Source organism: Chaetomium fimeti, assembly GCF_033439085.1.
Source record: "Chaetomium fimeti strain CBS 168.71 chromosome Unknown B0H64scaffold_1, whole genome shotgun sequence".
Lineage (NCBI taxonomy): Eukaryota > Fungi > Ascomycota > Sordariomycetes > Sordariales > Chaetomiaceae > Chaetomium > Chaetomium fimeti.
The window spans coordinates 4088474-4105541 of NW_026944329.1; the positions used below are offsets into that span (position 1 = coordinate 4088474).

The 17068-nt window shown below is 57.4% G+C and overlaps 4 protein-coding genes across 4 annotated transcripts; 2 read left to right on the forward strand and 2 right to left on the reverse strand.

The window, feature by feature from the left end:
- Window positions 1-1457: 1457 nt before the first annotated feature.
- Window positions 1458-3668, forward strand: B0H64DRAFT_31328 (uncharacterized protein). Its single transcript, XM_062800162.1, has 2 exons — window positions 1458-1966; window positions 2026-3668. Exons 1-2 carry the CDS (start codon window positions 1640-1642, stop codon window positions 3649-3651), a joined length of 1953 nt encoding a protein of 650 aa, XP_062664630.1. The 5' UTR covers window positions 1458-1639; the 3' UTR covers window positions 3652-3668.
- Window positions 3669-5711: 2043 nt separating this feature from the next.
- Window positions 5712-9865, reverse strand: B0H64DRAFT_370282 (uncharacterized protein; the record flags this gene model as incomplete). Its single annotated transcript, XM_062802080.1, has 2 exons — window positions 5712-6259; window positions 6331-9865. 2 exons carry the CDS (start codon window positions 9863-9865, stop codon window positions 5712-5714), a joined length of 4083 nt encoding a protein of 1360 aa, XP_062664631.1.
- Window positions 9866-10988: 1123 nt separating this feature from the next.
- On the forward strand, window positions 10989-14745 carry B0H64DRAFT_382656 (DNA replication regulator SLD3-domain-containing protein). The gene is made up of 5 exons (XM_062802891.1): window positions 10989-11430; window positions 11511-12245; window positions 12295-13025; window positions 13081-13607; window positions 13665-14745. The coding sequence occupies exons 1-5, from the start codon at window positions 11125-11127 to the stop codon at window positions 14414-14416; spliced, it is 3051 nt and encodes a 1016-aa protein (XP_062664632.1). The 5' UTR covers window positions 10989-11124; the 3' UTR covers window positions 14417-14745.
- Window positions 14746-14762: 17 nt separating this feature from the next.
- Window positions 14763-16998, reverse strand: B0H64DRAFT_334763 (TRAPP trafficking subunit Trs65-domain-containing protein). The gene is made up of 2 exons (XM_062801115.1): window positions 16497-16998; window positions 14763-16435 (listed from the first exon to the last, which is right to left on the reverse strand). The coding sequence occupies exons 1-2, from the start codon at window positions 16732-16734 to the stop codon at window positions 14775-14777; spliced, it is 1899 nt and encodes a 632-aa protein (XP_062664633.1). The 5' UTR covers window positions 16735-16998; the 3' UTR covers window positions 14763-14774.
- Between the last annotated feature and the right edge of the window lie 70 nt (window positions 16999-17068).

The window sequence follows — 17068 nt, forward strand, 5'->3', positions numbered from 1 at the left end:
GCAAAGCTGCAGGTTTTATTTTTGCCCTTTTGCGTCATTTTAAATCGTTCATGGAGTGCCCGTCTCCCGACCCGGTGAGCGGGCCTGGGCCCAGGGCACAGTGTTTGCCGGCGTCGGGAACCCTTTCCGTCGACTCCATCTCCGATTCATTAATAAAATCCTTGAGATTCGAGAAGACGGGGAGTTCCTCTCCACTGCGGCCTTTGGGTTACGAAGCATGAGGTACGGTGGCACCGGTGGCACCGGGCCCGCTGTTGGATCTTGTGCCATGCAGGCGCGCTGCATCATCTCCGCTCCGTGCCCCTGGTCTGATGTCAAGGCGGGGACGGGAGCTCGGTAGGGCGGGCGGAGCAGAGAGAATGGTGGGATTCAGAGCAGCCCACGGTGTCGACGACTACGCCGCGTCTCTCATTTTCTTGAGGGACGATGCGAGAACACATCGCACACAGCTCACTAACTTGGCTAAGTCGGCTTGCCCTTAGTCGCTCTCTTACCTAGGTAGCTATCATTGATAGGTGGTGATTACTACCTTTATACCGATTTTCAATCTTTACACAGTAACTACCTACATAGGTCACTCAGGTGCTGCCATGGTTTTCGCTGGCACAACCTCCTCGGCGACAGGCGCATCGCACCCTTGGAGCTGCTAGGCGATGGAGGTTGCTCCGCTTGCAGCTCAGCTGGTCCCGCCCCCAGCCCTCGCAACTGGCGCGTACCCAGAGGTACATCTGACGTTGCTTCGGTTCCTTCCCCTTTCTCGCCCCCCTGTGCTTGGCACCTGACGACCCTTGTCGGGGATCGTTCGCCCACTGTGCGTTCTTGTGGGAACACACCACTAACACCCTTGCCCTGGAGACACGCCGCGCCCGCGGCACCGTGCTGTGTCGGTAATGGGATCGCGGCTGCACCGCACCGGGCAGAAAGTTGTGCAGGAGGTCGGGTGCGGAAGGCGCGACCCCCCCCCCCCCCCCCTTCCCTGTCCTGCACAACAGTCCTCTCCACACCACCCACCTGCTGTTTCCCCCTGTCCCCCGTCCTCTCCTGCCGTGACTGGAGACCTCACCAACGCAGAAACAAACGGGAAAGACCTTGTCAGCTCTTGCCGACGTCTCGCCCTCTGCCGCCGTCAACCACCCACCTACCACCCACCACCCACCTCCCACCACTCCCTCCCCGCCCCGTCACAGTCAAACCACCACACGCTCTTTTTTGGCCGCCCCCCCTCCCCCCGCCCTCCTCGTCAGGGCTCGTCGTTCTCTCTTAAACTGGTTTAACTCCCGGCAGGTGTCCATCCCATCCTCTTCTTGGCTTGGATCTCCTGATGCGGACCCACACTTTCTTTTGAGTTGCCATCTCCATAACAAGACTCGCTCGCGTCCTATCATCGGCGACTGCCGTCTCCTCATCCCACCGAACCCCCAGTCACTCCTTTGGCGCACGTCAACGACGCGAGGTTTCCGTCTTCCAAGGGCTTGGTGGAGAAAAAACTGTCTCGTCTCTCTCCCATCTCCTATCACCGCTACCCAAGATAGTCACGGCGGTGTCTGTCTGTTTCTAGCAGCACCCGTTCAAGCTCGCTACCAGGCGGCCAACGGAGTGCCCTTACGACAGGGCGGCTCCAACACCAGCCACAGCTACGATGGACATGGACTACATGGACCCTTTCCGCCGCCGCTATGCCGGCCTGACCATGCAACCCTTCACCGGCCACCAACAAGCCCATCCGCAGGGCGCGCAGTATCCGTACTGGAACCCGCTAATGGCGTACTACCAACAGCAGCATCGGGCGGCAGCGTTGATGGGCCAGGGTAACATGCATCTCTCAAAGCCCGCGGAACCAAAACCGAGACTGGCGAAGGACGAGGTGGAACTGTTGGAACGCGAGTTCTCAAAGAACCAGAAGCCGAGTAGCAGCACCAAGCGGGAACTAGCCGAGCAGATGGGGGTCGAGGTGCCGAGGATAAATGTATGTCGCGCGAGAGGCTCTCTTCGAGTCATGCGCCTTTTGCTGACGCGTCGTGACAGAACTGGTTCCAAAACCGCCGAGCCAAGGAGAAGCAGATCAAGAAGACGGCCGAGTTCGAGGCGCAGCAGGCGAGGGAACGAGCGGCTTCCGAGGCCGAGTCCACCGGAGATCAGGATCAAGAATCTGCCGGCGAGTTCTACCGCGACGGCAACCGGGACGGGGACCAATCCGGAACCTTGTCCACCGCCACATTCGGACGGGATGATGACACGGCTCACAGCGATTATGTCCAGCTCAAGACCGAACCCATCGATCCGATTGCGCTGTCTTCTGTACCTGCAGCTCCACCTTGCGAGAGCCCTGCCGGCTCCGACAGCGATGACTTCGTCCACATCAAATATGAACCCCCCGCCCATCAAGCCCAGGGGATGATGAACCTGGCAAACCGGTCGGCCATGGTCACTTCATTCGATGAGGCACAGGGACAACATGGATACCAACCAACCACAACTACCTTCCCTTTTCGGCTTACAGACACAGCCGCTGTTGACGGGATATCTCGCCCCGGTTTCGATGCACTGGTCCCTCAAAACGATATGATAATCAGCGATGGAGGTGCATTCAGTCCGTTTGCTGACCATGACTACTTTGCAACCCCCTCGGTCTCCCAGTTCCCTTCCGAAATGGTATCCTCAAGCGCGCCAATTAATGCAGACAACCCGCTCCTAAGACACCAGGTATCAATGGAGAGTCTCGCGCAATCCGAAGTTGTGTCGCCGGCCGCGATGTCCGCCTCATCGCCGTCGATGATGTCGGACCTGCGATTTAAATCTCCGCCTCCCCCCGCCGATATAGCGGGCCGCAGGAAGAGCAGGCGGCCGGCACCGCTCGGCCTGTCATCGCTGAGGGGCGGACCAGGACCCAAGACGGGTATTGAAATGCCGAGACGAGCGGACACGGTGAGCCCCATGAGACGAGTTTCTTCAGCAACAGGTAGCCTCCGCGGCCGTGTTCAAAAGGCGTTCATGGGACAAGGCGGTCCTCGGTCGCCCTTCCCCATGGATCGCAACAGAGAGGCGCTTCTTCAGAGCCTGCCAGAGGCGCAAGCTCCAACCATGCCATCGATAAATAATACCATGTCTCCGATGAGTCCCGAGAGGATCCTCAGCTCGGGAATGGGGGATTGCGCCGTGGGCCCGCAAGCTTCGGATGATGAACAAGGCTACCCATTCGGTTCTTTGGGGGCCCTGGGCGGGGTTCCCCTTTACAACAACGCCGAGCCCACCGTCAATTCGCCCCCGGGGACGCCGGGTTTGCACATGGGTTTCCAGGAAGGCTACTTTCCGACTTCGGTCGAACCATCGTGGAATTATGTTCCGCAGGACGAACCATTGCCGACACCAAGTCTTTGTAGCCATGGCGGATCTGAACTCGAGTTCTCGATGGCGCCCCAACTTCCGGGCTATGTGGCAAGCCAACCGGTGACGCCCTCGTTCCCGCCCACAATGGGTCCCGCGTATGCTGGTTTCTTTGGCACGAGCGTCGGGCAAACCGAGTATCACTTCCCGGAGTCGTACCCGACCGAGACCTCGGCCCGGTCATCGCCCGTCGTGCCTCCGAGGTCAAAGCAGTTTCAGTTTGCCCAGAACGTCACTCCCCAGGACTTCAACACGGACAAGTCATGAATATGTCTCCCAACCAAAGGCTCCCTTGAAACTCTCAGACCTCCTCGCCCGTGTACTTCCCCCTAACCATGGGAAGCTGCAGTGTACCAACATCATTCTGATTTCCCCCTTTTCTTTTTGCATCTGTCCCAAGCGTGCTAGGATTGCCGGATACGGACCAATTTGTTTGAGTTTTGGCCCTTGGCTTGAAACACCAGGAAGTCACTCGTTTCTTTTTTTTGTTTGGATATTTCTTCTCTAAAATCTGTGACTTGGGAGGCATCTTATTTTGGGCTTGTATACGTGGCTACGGTTTCACGAAAAGGCGCATCAGCAACACACCACTGACAAACGCAAGACGAAGACCACTTTCCTTAATTGTAACGATAAACGGGCACAAAGTTGGGATTTCAAGGGGCACTTCTACAAACGGAGGAAGGACGGGTTCTCACCGAATGGCTTTCAGGTATACCCTCTGTAAAGGATGGGAAACAACCGGGCAAGAGATGAAGCGGGGAGCACCCCTTGCACTGGGGCCAAACCGATCCTCGAGTTTCTGTCCCCCCCCTTCTCTGGCCCGCGGTTATCCGACTTCGGCGGGATGGTTTAATGGGCGTCATCAGCGGCGGGTAGGGCAGGGGACACCAAGATCAGTCTCTCGGACTACGGCATAGAGAGGGGTGGGAAATGGCAAACGGCGATCTGGCACGGGTTCGGTCTGAGTTTATTCATTCCCTTTTGGCTTTGGTTCCTGACTGGGCTGTGAGGGTTGGATATATGGACCCGGCCCAAGGAAGGGAACAAGGGGAGACAATATCTCGGGACACTGTGTTATATAGTATAGTATAAGTGATACCGCCATTTAGGCGCCAACAGAGTGCAATTGTGGCTCGGAACCTGTTATCCAAGTCGACGTGTTTTCGATCGCCCAGTGTTTAGTTATTCGCACAATCCCAGCCTTTCATGGGCTTGTCTCGCGCGACGGTAGCGTGCCCATCTCGAATAAACAGTATGGTGTATGGTGAATCAGAGGAGCGAAGTTAGGTTGAAGTTCCGGGCGATTCGGGTGTGTATAAGACGGGGTGATATAAGAGGGGGCGTGTTTTGGACTTGGGGGATCGGCGGTTGGGGTTGCTTCAGCACCGGCTCGTCCCGCTGCGTCCACGTTTCATCCCTTCCCCCTCCTCCATACACTAAAATCCGTGGCGCCCCGTTCAATCAATTAATAAATAAACTCCGTTCCGATCCCATGGGGTCGGTTCGGTTCGGTCGGTTATGGTTGACGCCATCGGGCCCGGGCGTTGCCGGGTAAAATGGGGTGGGTGATGGCTAATATGTACTTGTTCGTATCTCTGCCGATAGTAGGTTAGTAGGTATCGACTTTGCCCGATGGCGCGATTTGGCTGCAGCGCTTGCTTCAATCTTCAATCTATCTGGGTATATAGGGGCTGTTACAGAAACGCGTAGCCCGGGAATGGATAGATCATCGCCAGATAGGATGTCAGTGAATAGTTGGCCAATGTGACACGAAGTGTCTAGTGCCTAGTTATTACTTATTGTCCACCCTTTTTGGTGAGTTCGCTCGACGAAACTCCCCAGTCGCTCATGGTAATAATAAATAGGATAATATATTGGAGCAACCTTGCCCGAAAATCCGGCACCTCCGTCCTGACCCCTCGACAAGTTGATGAAAAAAGGGACGTAAATAGGTAGATATGGAGTAGTAGACACGTGTATCGTCATTACACACCTTAGACATGAATCCGAACATGACTAGTCAAGACATTAACAGGGTACTACATGTAGTAGTCGAGCCGTACCTGACGGGGAGGAGAGAGGGAGAGAGACGGAGAGACAGGGAATGGGAGAAGCTCTTCCCAGAGATGAAACGAGGAACGTGAGTTAAGTGATAGTAGTGTGGCACCAAGCCGGGACCAAAACAAAGAGAAACCGCTAAACACCCAAGCCCACCACGCCAACCGACAACCTGATCCCGTTACTTCCCCACCAAGTTGAAGCCTAAACCTGACCTAGCCCGACCCGACCCGACCTGACCGTTCCAACCCAGTATTTACATAGTTTCAGAAACTATCGCCTGCAAAAGTAGCCCGCATGGATGACGTGAGCGTGCTCGGCGTGTTCTGCAGCGACCCGCTGGTGTCGCTGTTCGGCGTGGAGGGTTCGACGACGCGATTCCTAATCGTCATGATCCACTCGTGCTGCAGTAGCTCGACGGCCGTGCCGCGTTTGTTGGCGTCCCGCATGAAGCAGCGCCCGAGGAAGTCGATGCCCTCCGGGCTGAGCTGGTCCGCCGAGGGCAGCTGTGGCGGGTTGCCCTGCGCGATATTGTACATGATGGCCCACTCGTTGTCGAGATTGGCCCACGGCCGCCGGCCCGTCGCCATCTCGAGGATGACGCAGCCCAGCGACCAGATATCGACGGCGCCAAAGTGGCCCACGTTCTCGCCCTTTATGACCTCGGGAGACATGTACATGGGCGTGCCCGTCATCGACTTGTTGGGCTTGGTGGTGGTGATTTCTTGTACCAGTGTGCGACCCTGCCGGGCGATGAGTTTCGCCGCGCCGAAGTCGACGTACTTGATGATGCCGTTGTGATCGAGGAGGATGTCTAGAAACTCACGTCAGCATACCGGCTCGCCACCTTCAACCCCCCCCCAAAAATGGAAACGTATGGCTTACTCTCTGGTTTAATGTCGCGGTGGGCAATATGCAGCTCGTGCAGGTAGGCCAGGCCTTCGAGCAGCTGCAACGCATAAACCATAATAACCTGCTCGTCCTCGATACGGCCGTGCTCCAACAGGTTGGCGAGCGAGCCGCCGGAACAGAACTCCATAAACATGTAGACGCGGTCTCGATGGACTTCGATGCCATAATATGACACGACGTTCGGATGGTCTACCGTCTCCAAGACGCGCATCTCCTCCCTAATCTGGCCTGCGATGCTAGGGATCTGCTTGGGGTCCTGCAGGCGGATCTCCTTCACAGCCATCAGCTGGCCCGTGTCGAGGTTCATGGCGGCGTAGACGGTGCCGAATGTGCCGCCGCCGACAAAGTGGCCTTGCTGCCACCTCATGGTGAAGTTGGTGGCCGTGGATGAGAGCCAGGCGAGCGAACGATCGACCTCGTTGGAAATCTCCAGCACACGGCCCATAGCTGACCGCTCCGAGAGAATTTGCCTCCTGAGATCGTCGATCTTGGCTAGCTCCTCGAGACGATGCTCCTCGACGTACTTGGCAGCGGTCGCGTCGTCTGCGCCCTGTCCCTTGTTGAGCCGTTTGAGTTGGTTCATGAGGGCCTCCGTCCGCGCCTTCTCGGCTTGTGCCGCAATACTGGACCTGGCGCCCATGATATCGAAGTGTGAGATCAGGAGCGCCATGCATCCGGCCACCTTCGCCCGCAATTTGGCGTACTCATCGTCGCCGAGCGCCAGGATATGTTTGCCCCTGGTCATCCCCATGGCGAATTCGAGGGCTTGCACAGTCCAGCGGAACGTCTTGCGGTCGGAGGAGATGCAGTCGTCGCAGATGAAGCTCACCCAGTCGAGCGCAAGTTTGGTGAGTTTCATGTTGTTCATGGACCGCCGGTTGTTGTCCATGTACAGCAGCGAGCGCTGACCGAACTCGGTGGCGAAGATGAAGCATGTTTGAATCAGTTCCTGGCAGTTGAGGCCCCGCGTTTGGCGGCGGATGGTCTCGACACTGTCCATGAAGGCGTTTGATAACTTGAAGGCGACCTTTCGGATCTCCATGAGCCGGATGTTCACTTTTTGGAGACTCGACCTCTGCTCGACAACGAGGTCAATGTGCATGTCTATGCTGTCGAGGAACGATTTCCTAGCACTCATCAGCGGTGCCTGGGAGCCGCCGGCGATGAGCCTCATGTGTCCGAGTTTGATGTCCAGCGGTTCATCCCGCACCGATAGGTGGAGCTTTGCTCCAAACCAGGTAGGTGGTGCTTCGGCCCTGATGATGAGAAGGTAGGGATCAGAGGGGTCCTCGGTGACCGTCTCGTAAGAAAAGGTGCTCATCAAAAGCTGGATGTCGGCGCTGCGGCCGTGTAGGCTGGGCGAGGCAATGATGATGATGTTCTCATGCTCGGGGCTCCCGGTGCAGACCTGGAAATGGCCGGACTCTATGAGGCGGTCGAAGAGCTCCTGGACCCTCTCGGGGCCAAAGGCAATAGTGAAGTCGCAGGCGTTTTCGTAGTTGTCGCTGAGCATCCTCGAGAATCTCTGCAGCATACGTTGCCGCACGCGGACGGAATCCAGGATCTGTTTGTAACGTTTTGTCATCTCCGAGACGCCCTCCTTGGGCCTCCTCTGGAGCTCCTTCTCGAAAGTCTGATTCAGCCGGCCAAGGGCCTTGTAGGTGAGGGAGCTGAACTGCTCGGCAACTTCGACATCTCCGTGGGTTAGGTGACTTCCAATCTCGTTACCGAACCCCCACTCCTGAAATAGCAACTCCGCTTCTTTGAAGGTATTCTTGTTACCACTCAACTTCCAGTTTAGCATCTTGAAGTAGTACTTGAGGGCATCCAAAATGACGCGGTCGAAATCCTCGTCAATACACGGCGGTAGGTCCCAGCCGGGTTCCGGCTGAGAGATGGCCATGTATTCGGATTTGATCTTGATTGCTAGCTTTAGCAGGACCTGGAATTGAGAGATCATCTGGTCCTGCATCATGGTATTTTGCTGCGCCGACTCCTTCATCTTCTTGGCGTAGGCTAATCGCACTTTGATGATCTCCTCGATGAGACGGGATGGGAAGCTGATCAAGGTGAGCAGCTCCTCAATGTAGGGTGGTAGATGGCGTTTTTGGAACGCTTCGGCGTTCACGATCAAGGTGTCCTTGGCTTTGGTTATGACCATGGAGATGCTGTCCAACATGCTCTTCTTGCTGAGGTGCTTGCCGTCGCCGCCGTCATCCGCATGCAGGGACTTCAGGCCCTCTTCCTTCATCAGCCTGTCTAGAAAGGAGGTTTCGTCGCCGAGACGGCCGGAGGTTTCCCGGGATCGCTGGAAATCTAGGTCGTCGTTGCCCACCCATTTCTTCAGGATAGAGAGTTCGATACTGATCATCTCGTTGACGTTATGCCATGAGATGATGGCATCGCAAGTTTCCTGATACGCCATGTACATTGCGGGCTTGAGGGCCGCAACTAACCCGGTGTCGGACGGGTAAAGGGCTTCAATCTTTTCGATTTTGCCGATGGCGTCGCGGACTTGCTCAACCGGAGGCTTTCCGGCCTCGCTCTCGCCGGCAATGGAGAAGTTGATGACATCGCTTACGGAGCGGTCGAGCGAGGCTCGGGCCTCCTCTAGCATGCGCCGCTGGACCGGCAAGTGCCTTCCACAGACCCGGGCGCGAATCCCCAGCCAAAGCTCGGCCTTGTGTGCGCTCTTACCGAAATCCTCGTCAGCGGACCCGATGAGGCGCTTCTTTTCCTGTCGGACAACATCGCCAGTGAGGACCGACTCCAGCATTCCGTGCCATTCTAGTCTCTCGCGGCTGCCGGAATCCTGCAGATCCTCCTCGGTGATCTGGCTCTCCTCGTTATTGACGAACATAATGTGTGAGTCGTCATATGTATCGAACGGGCCCTCGGACGAGGGGGTCTCGCCTTCGGAGTCGGAGTCGTACTGCTCCACTGAGCCATATGTGTCGAAGTAGTCATTGTTGTGATCTTGCTGGCGCAGCCTCCGCACATATTCTCGTTCTTGGGCGCGGAACGTCGAGGTCCCTATCGGGCGCGGCCTCGAAGCGTCCTTGATGTGAAGCCCGCCGTTGTTGTTGAAGGAAGAAGTGCCAGGCTGGTTAGGCCGCCGCTGCGTGTAGGGTTGGTAGGTGTTGGAAGGGGTCCTGGCAGGCCCGGTGGGGCGTTGCGGCCGCGACGCCGTCCCGTTGGTGTACGAGCCAGACTCGGCGGTGCTGCGCTGGCGGGAGCTCGCACCATTCGCTAAGGTGCCGGACGGGTGCGGCTGCACGCCGGCGGGATGGCCCGCCTCAACGTATCGGCCGTGTGTCCCAAGGTCATCTTGTTGGTCGATCAGACGGGGGCTCAAGTGGATATCCCCGTTCCCCGGTGCCATTGCATTCTCCGAGTCGGACATGACTGCTGATGGGCGGGTACTGCTCTTGGGCTTGTCTGGCCGGGCATGTCCGTCGTCGTCGGGTGCCGAGAAGCGCACGGTGCGGGGGGACGGTTCGCTCGCCATTCCTCGACCGGGAGACTACCTGCGAGTAGTATAGCCGCCGTCGAGGAATTTCAAGGCGGGGCGGCCGGCGCAAGTACGGATGGGGATGGGTGGAGCTCCCGAGGATGGAGAGTCGGGAAACCGGTATTGATGATGGGCCGGGGTCAGTGTTGTTGGGTTGGCCGTAGGTTGTGGTGGATGTGCACGATGATGTGCCGGCGAAACACTGCGAGGAAAATCACCCGCTGCTCTGGAAAACCGAGCTACATTTATTGCCGGATCGATATAACTCGGCCATGGGCGTCAATAAAAAGGGGGTTCGGTAAGGTGGTGGCAATCGTACAATTGACTCGGGATTGAATTTCGTCTGATCTGGTTGTTTCGACTCGAGGGACCACCTCAGAGCTGCCAGTCTTCCAGTTTGCCAGTGTCCTGGAGAGAGTGGTCGAACCGGAAGTACAGTGGCGAAGAAGGCTTGTCGGAGCTCCATGGTTGATGGATACAGCAGAAATGCATCCGATTGGCTAGGCCTGCTGTTATCTTCAGTGTGAGTGGCTTTCTCCTCGCAGCTCGAGCGGGGCCATGTGGTTAGTTAAGTGTGGGAACATAATCTCATACTGTGCTTATCTGCAATTTTTGGGGTGAATGGTCCGTTCAAATTGGCGATGCGGACGGAACGGCGGCCTTGGCTCGAGAGTGCATGCAAGACCCCAAATGGAGCTCTCGAAAGCATTGACAAAAGTGTCGATCGTCTTGTGGAACCCGTTCATCAGCTGCAACACATCGAAATGCTGGGATTTGATCGTGCCAATGAAACACATTGTCGGATGGAAATGACGAATTTTCTACTGAGTGGGATGATGAAATTCATTTCCATCTTTTTTTTTTTGGACAACAAAATACGAATATTTCCTCATAAAAGGCTGAGAGTGGTGCTTTCTCAATAAAAAGTTGCGCCACACGTCAAATCGATTCCATGGAACTGATGTTGCATTCATTGTCGCCTCAGTTGTGGCAGTGCAGCCAAAAAATGAGCATGCAGCACTGGCATGCCAAAGTGTCAAAGCAGTTGATGATGGTCTGTGCGTGATCGCGTTAATGATTCCCGCGACGCGTGACGCCAGAAGTTGGCTTGCATCCCGCACGCGCTTGAATAATTGACATGCCCACACTGGACTGTTACTTATCCTTGGCGACCATTTGCACCCCCCCAAACCATTGATTGACTTACCAATTGTTTACAATGTATTATTGATGGCCATAAGTGTTTTTATTGCGGTATGTCCTCCACAATAGGACAAAGTGCGAATATGTCACGTCCTGGGAGCAGACTCGACAATCGGTTCGACAGCAGATTCGAGACTAGACCGTCGAGCAGACCCTCTAGCAGGGCATCCGTCAGGCCATCCTCAGTCGCCGGCATTCATACCTCGGCGTACGATGCAGAGTTCAACCGCACCCGTCCCCAGAGCCGCCAGAGCCTGCCCGGTCCAGGCCCGGCAAGTCCCAGCTCCGGCAAGCGGAAGAGAACCCACCCAGCTCCAACCGCCGACGATGGTCTCCTGAAGGGGTCAATTGTTCTCAAGGTATGTCGAGTCTGGTCGTCAAATCGTCCCGGAATACCCTAGTCTCTAGAGTCAAGCAAGGGGGACTCACAGTTTGCTAGCCACATCCCTCGAGCCTTTCAGCAAAGCCGCGCATTCTACATCCCCTAATGCTTCTACCTCGCGAGGCCCTACCACTGTCAGCCCTCGACCTCTCTCAACCCCATGGCGACTTCCCCGCGAGTCGCCTTTTCGAATCCAAAATCAAGATCCTCGATCTCGAGGGTCGCCTAGGGTCCAATGTCCTTCTCGCCCGCTCAGAGACAACCCGCAGGGCATATGCCGTCGAACGCGAGAACAATGGACTATACGTGTTGTGCAAGTTGGGATCATGGGTGGATATCGAAATGCTCAGTCAGAGCGCCACAGTTGTGTGTAAGGAGCGGATGAGGAGCCGCAAGGCCGTCAAGCAGGAGCAGGCCGCCGAGACCCCGCTGATTACGCCTTCGATGTACAGCGATAGCAAGAGGAGGAGACTGGCCATCGAAGAGATACAGTCCTTGGTTCGGAAGCGTTCGATATCGGTTATCGAGAAGGAACCGCCAAAGCCACTCCCAACGCCAACGGCAACCGAGGAGAGCCCGGCATCATCAGGAGCGGGCGACATCCAGGTGGCAAACTTGGTGATGGGACATGATGAACCTACCATTGTGCCTGGGCCATCCGTATCCAGCAGGCCAGATACTCCCGCACCAGCCACAGAACCCGTTATCGACGACCCCCTTGTCCAGCCCGATGCCGAGGACATCTTTCTCAATATCAGAGCTCAGTATATGGAAGCCCTGTATCATTCAAAGGTATTGTGTTTCTCTGCGTGTCCTTCACTGCATGTACTAACGAAAACAGGGTTCGCTAGCGTACTTTGCCAAAGGCCCTCTTTCTAAGGCGAGGGCGGCGTTCCATTTGGACTGGGATTCCAACCTTAACATGAACGACCTGGTAGAGTTCTTAAAGAGTCTCATTATGACCACCGTCGTGATCGACAAGAAGTATCGCGAAACAATTCCTGAGATCGTAGCCAAGATGAAAACGGTCACCCAGGAGTCGGAAAACGGCGCCTCAAAACCCAGGAAGAAAAAGGCGAAAAAACCAAAGTTGGGTAAGGACGGGCTGTACCCCGGAGAGATCAACCATGTTCGGCGGTGGTGGACCTCACATCAACCGGACTCAAGCGGTGATGACGCGAATGCCTTGAGTCCCACGGAACATAAATACCACGTATCTTGTTTGCGAAGGAGGGAAACGCAGCTGCAGATAATCTTGGTATTGGAGATCTTGGCCCTCGAGCCTGTGGCGTTGGCGAAGGGCGCCGAATGCCAACTCCCGGGGATGGAATCCCAAGTCGCCTCCCGGGAGGAAAGCCAGGAACCATCAGCCAAAAAAAGGAACAGACACAACCTGCCGGTGCTCCTCGAAGTGCACGCAGATCGCCTCTGCATCTGGCAGTCTACCACGTTGGACGAGGTCAAGGCGGTCGCCGAATCGCAAATTCCTGCCGAGGGCCATGAGGGTGAACAACCCGAGAGGGCCAATTCTGACCCCCTCAGGGACTTTTGTGTGGATATTATTGTGCCATTGTAAGCCGTCCGAGATCCCACTAGCATTTACGTATATTCTAACCCACATCAACAGTTTTTCAGCCCGCCTTCCAGGTCACTGCGACTCTCTCAACCGCAAGCTAGGGGGCCCTGTCGCTCAGTCCCCCGTCAGAGCAAAGGTGCCTAGTTCGGCAGTCAAGCCGAAGCCCGGCGCCCCGATGAAACGGCCGACGGCGAAACGGGACAAGGACAGGACACTCGAGCGTGCCCTCTCGGTTGAGCGGAGCAGACGCAGCGTCTCACGAGGGCCCGCCGCAACAATTGCTCTACTGCGGTCTGCCACACAAACAGTGATACCAGGATTGAAGCGAGAGGCGACCGATTCATCATTGATGGGGATGGTTCCGAGGGCGGAATCCGGTTTGGTCAAGGAGCGGCCATCGCACATGTTCTCCAGGAGCGTAAGTTTGGGCGGGGTGGACCTCAAGGCACAGAAGAAGGCCCAAGTAGACGCCGAACTCAAGGACGCCATATCGGCACTCAAGAAGCCGAACCGGACCCTGGCGGCCAAGGACATTGTCGAAGCAGCCGAGAAGCGGACATCGGCTGGGCAGCTCAAAAGTAGGTTTCCCAACCCCTACAACTGTCAAACGGACACTGACCCTACTACCTCTGCAGGAATGAGAAAACCAACCCGTCCCGCCGGTGTACAGGTGAAAGCCACGCCAGCCAACAACCGCTTCAAGGACGCCCTCGCAGCCAGCAAGACGCAGTCCCAACTGTCACCGTTCCTCGACGCAGCCCCCTCCAGCGCCTCGGTCGTTCCCGCATCGACCCTCCCACGCAAGTTCGCCAACCGGCTCACCGCCCCCGCCCTGCCGGCCGATCGCATCCAAACGACACCGGTGCGACCCACCCACCCGTCCGTCCCTGCCACGGGGCTCCGGCCCGTTCAGGAAACGCCCGGCCCCGGCATCCTCCCTTCCTCGCCCATCATGGCCCGGAAGGCCGCGCCGGCGCCCCCGCCCAAGTTCGCGCTCGCCCAGCCCCGCTCCAAACACCTACCGGTCCCCGCGGGCCGCTCCGGTGTGGGGGAGGTGCCCTCCTCGCCTGGTCTGGGCACGCTCTTTGAGACGCCGGTCATGCCGCGGTCTGCGAGGGGCGGGTTGGAGGTCGTGGATGACACGCCCATCAAGTCGAGGCTTCCGCTTGGGTTGGCCGGGGATGGTGGGAACAGGGTTGGGGGGAGTAGAACGGGCGAGGTGGGGAAGGGGTTTGGTGATAGCGGAGGGAGTGATGGTGCTGCTGCAGACGCGGCAGGGGCGAAGGAGAATGGGGACGGGGGTGGTGCAACTGGCAGCGTGGCGAGCATTTACCAGCGGCTTGGCTGGGATACGACCGATCTGGATGACATTGATGATTTGTTATGACTGGATAGATAGATTTGGCTTGGGTTCCATTGGCGGGCGTTGGGGCTCATAAACGCGCAGCGATCTTCTGAGCATCTAACTCGGTGTTGGGGGGGTTGTTGGGATACATACAGGATCGCTGGAATTATACCGGGAAGAGCATAGCTGGCGGCGGCGGCATGGGAGCAATGTGGGCTAGAACTACCGAGGCAGGAGCAGGAAGCATCTTTTTCCATTAGCCCTATCTAGCATGGACAGGTATACAACAATAAGAAAAAGATTATCAAACAAGTTAGTTATCCAGACCTCCCCGTTTCATGACATCACCAACCCCCTTTCACTCCCCATTCACCAAGATACCCCCCTACCTGTCTACATGTCACCCCCCCTCAACAACAACCAACGGCAGCTCCCGCACATCAGCATGCTCCTGACTCCCCAAATCCACCACCCTCACCGCCTCCAGCCCCACGACGCCCGCCCGGAGGGCCAGAAACCGCAGCTCGGCTACAGCACAAGCGTTGGGCGCCAGAGGTCCGACCCTGATGTCAGCAGACAGGCACACGAGCTCGGCGGCATCCACGACGCTGTTGCGCTGCATGGCATGCACGACGGTCTCGTCCAGCACGGCGTCGGCGATGAGGGGGTCGCGCTTGGAGCCGGGCCCGCCCGCGGTGGAGGGCGGGCGGATGACGCGCAGGTCGTTGCGGCGGCGGCGCGGGACGGGCACGAGCATGAGCTTGCGCGAGGCGGCGGCGGCGGCGTGGCGGGCGAGGGCCGAGGGGGGCGCGGACGGCGGCGGCGGCATGTCCGGCTTGCTGCGGTTGACGACGAAGACGGTCCATACGAACTCCTCGCCGAGGCGCACGGGCTGGGAGGGGCCCGTGAAGGTCATGGTGATGCCGAAGTCGGGGAGGGCGGTCTCGAGCGGCCGCGCGGTGGCGGCTTCGAGGGAGGGCAGGGCGTCGGGCCGGATGACGGAGGGGGAGACGAGCGGCTGGGAGTCGACGCCGCCGCTGATGGAGAGCTGGCTGGGTCGGTGGGCGCGTTGGATGGCGGTGGGTTTGGGCTGGCCGAAGCCTGGGTTGACGGGAGGGGTGAAGTCGAGGGCGGTGGCCCAGGTCATGACTAGGCGGGGTGTGCAGGGGTTTGGTTCATTGTCCGGGCGGACGAGGACGATGACTTCGATGGTGATGATGAGTTCGCGGGCGAGGTTCTTGCTGACAATATCGCGTTGCTGGGGAGCGAGCTTGTAGAGAAAGGTGAGGTGGTCGTAGGCGACGCAGCTGAGGGGGAGGGTCATGCCGTCTTGGTTGTTGAGGTCTTCAACCGTGCCCTCCGTGACACCGAGAGTGAGTTTGTCCAGGGCAACCTCGCAGTCGAAATAGGGGGTGAAATCGACCTCGAGCAGAGCGATCAGTGAGGTGCTCACGGGCGTGGTGTTAGGCCTCGAAAAGCGGACTCGAGTGTGGAGGACTGGGTAGATCCTGAGCTTGAGGTTTTGTAACCCGCTTATACGGTGAAGGGCGTCCTTCGGTTTGGTAAGGGGTGCTACTTTGGACACCCTCTGGGCAGACAGCCGAGGTGTGGTGCCACCCAGATATGGGTCGTTCGCAAACGACTCGAGCACATTCATTCCCGACGGCATACAGCTCGGCATGTATCCCTCATCTAGCGCGCCAAGTTGACCAGCATCCGCGGTGTTCATCTTGAGATTCGCGGCCCCTGAAAACACAACAGACGGCAGCTGTAGTCGCATCCTGGGACGGTTCAGGAACACTGGGAGCTTCCAGACGGCATAGGCATGTCTTTGGCTTTCCTCTTCCTGCAATTCTTCCGTCACCACAACCGCCTGCTCCACATCCTCAACCGCGCCATTGTATATTGATTCGGAGGCGGGGCTGGCCCCATCCCGGTCCGTGATGGCGCCGTTTACGATGTGGGTATCGAGGGTAATGACGAGGCGGCGCAGGTGGGAGCGGAGAGTCTGGTCGTCAGAGTAGGGCGCACGGAGAATAAAGTACACATCGACGGTCTCATCTGCAGTTCTCGCATGAGCAAAGGGCGACACTCGAGCAGGAGCAGTTTGCGAACCTCGTACCAAAGAACAGCTGGTCGCGTTGCTCGATGCTGGAGATGTTGTTCTCTATTGAACTGCCGTCTTGCCGGAGAGCCTCCTCGGGATCGAATTTGGTTGTCGAGGGGATGATGTATGTGAGGTACGACTGTTCGAGGAAGGCGTCTGCCACGTCGGGCACATCGACCGTGTCGCCAACATCAACTCCAACACTAACGCTATCGTCAACACCATCGCCGTTGGGTTCTTCTGAGGACGCCATGGTGTGTGTGCGGTGCGATGGTGGCGCTCCCTGTTTGTTTTGTTGACTGCTGTTGTTGGTTGAATTACCTAAAATTCCATATGAAGAAATCTAGAAAGACATGCCGACCGGCGGACTTGTTCCGTTGTTGTTCTGAAATCGTGGAGAGAGACGATCTTTAAAAGCCATCAATGCAGGTAACCGTCGCCTCGAGTTGCCAAGTACTCTCGAATTGAAGGCAGTTCCCGGTGCCTGCATGCGACCCGCTCTCACCTCCCCGCAACGACCCCTGCGAATGAAGCACTGCGCAGGCCCATCAGCCCGAGCAGCGTGGCAGCTCAGCGCCCAGACCTTG

Coding starts and splice junctions, on each gene's coding strand:
- B0H64DRAFT_31328 (XM_062800162.1), top strand. CDS start 1,640: ATGGACATGGACTACATGGACCCTTTCCGCCGCCGCTATGCCGGCCTG. Junction 1,967..2,025: donor TCGAGGTGCCGAGGATAAAT/GTATGTCGCGCG, acceptor GCGTCGTGACAG/AACTGGTTCCAAAACCGCCG.
- B0H64DRAFT_382656 (XM_062802891.1), top strand. CDS start 11,125: ATGTCCTCCACAATAGGACAAAGTGCGAATATGTCACGTCCTGGGAGC. Junction 11,431..11,510: donor AGGGGTCAATTGTTCTCAAG/GTATGTCGAGTC, acceptor ACAGTTTGCTAG/CCACATCCCTCGAGCCTTTC. Junction 12,246..12,294: donor AAGCCCTGTATCATTCAAAG/GTATTGTGTTTC, acceptor TAACGAAAACAG/GGTTCGCTAGCGTACTTTGC.
- B0H64DRAFT_334763 (XM_062801115.1), bottom strand. CDS start 16,734: ATGGCGTCCTCAGAAGAACCCAACGGCGATGGTGTTGACGATAGCGTT. Junction 16,436..16,496: donor ACGCGACCAGCTGTTCTTTG/GTACGAGGTTCG, acceptor CGAGAACTGCAG/ATGAGACCGTCGATGTGTAC.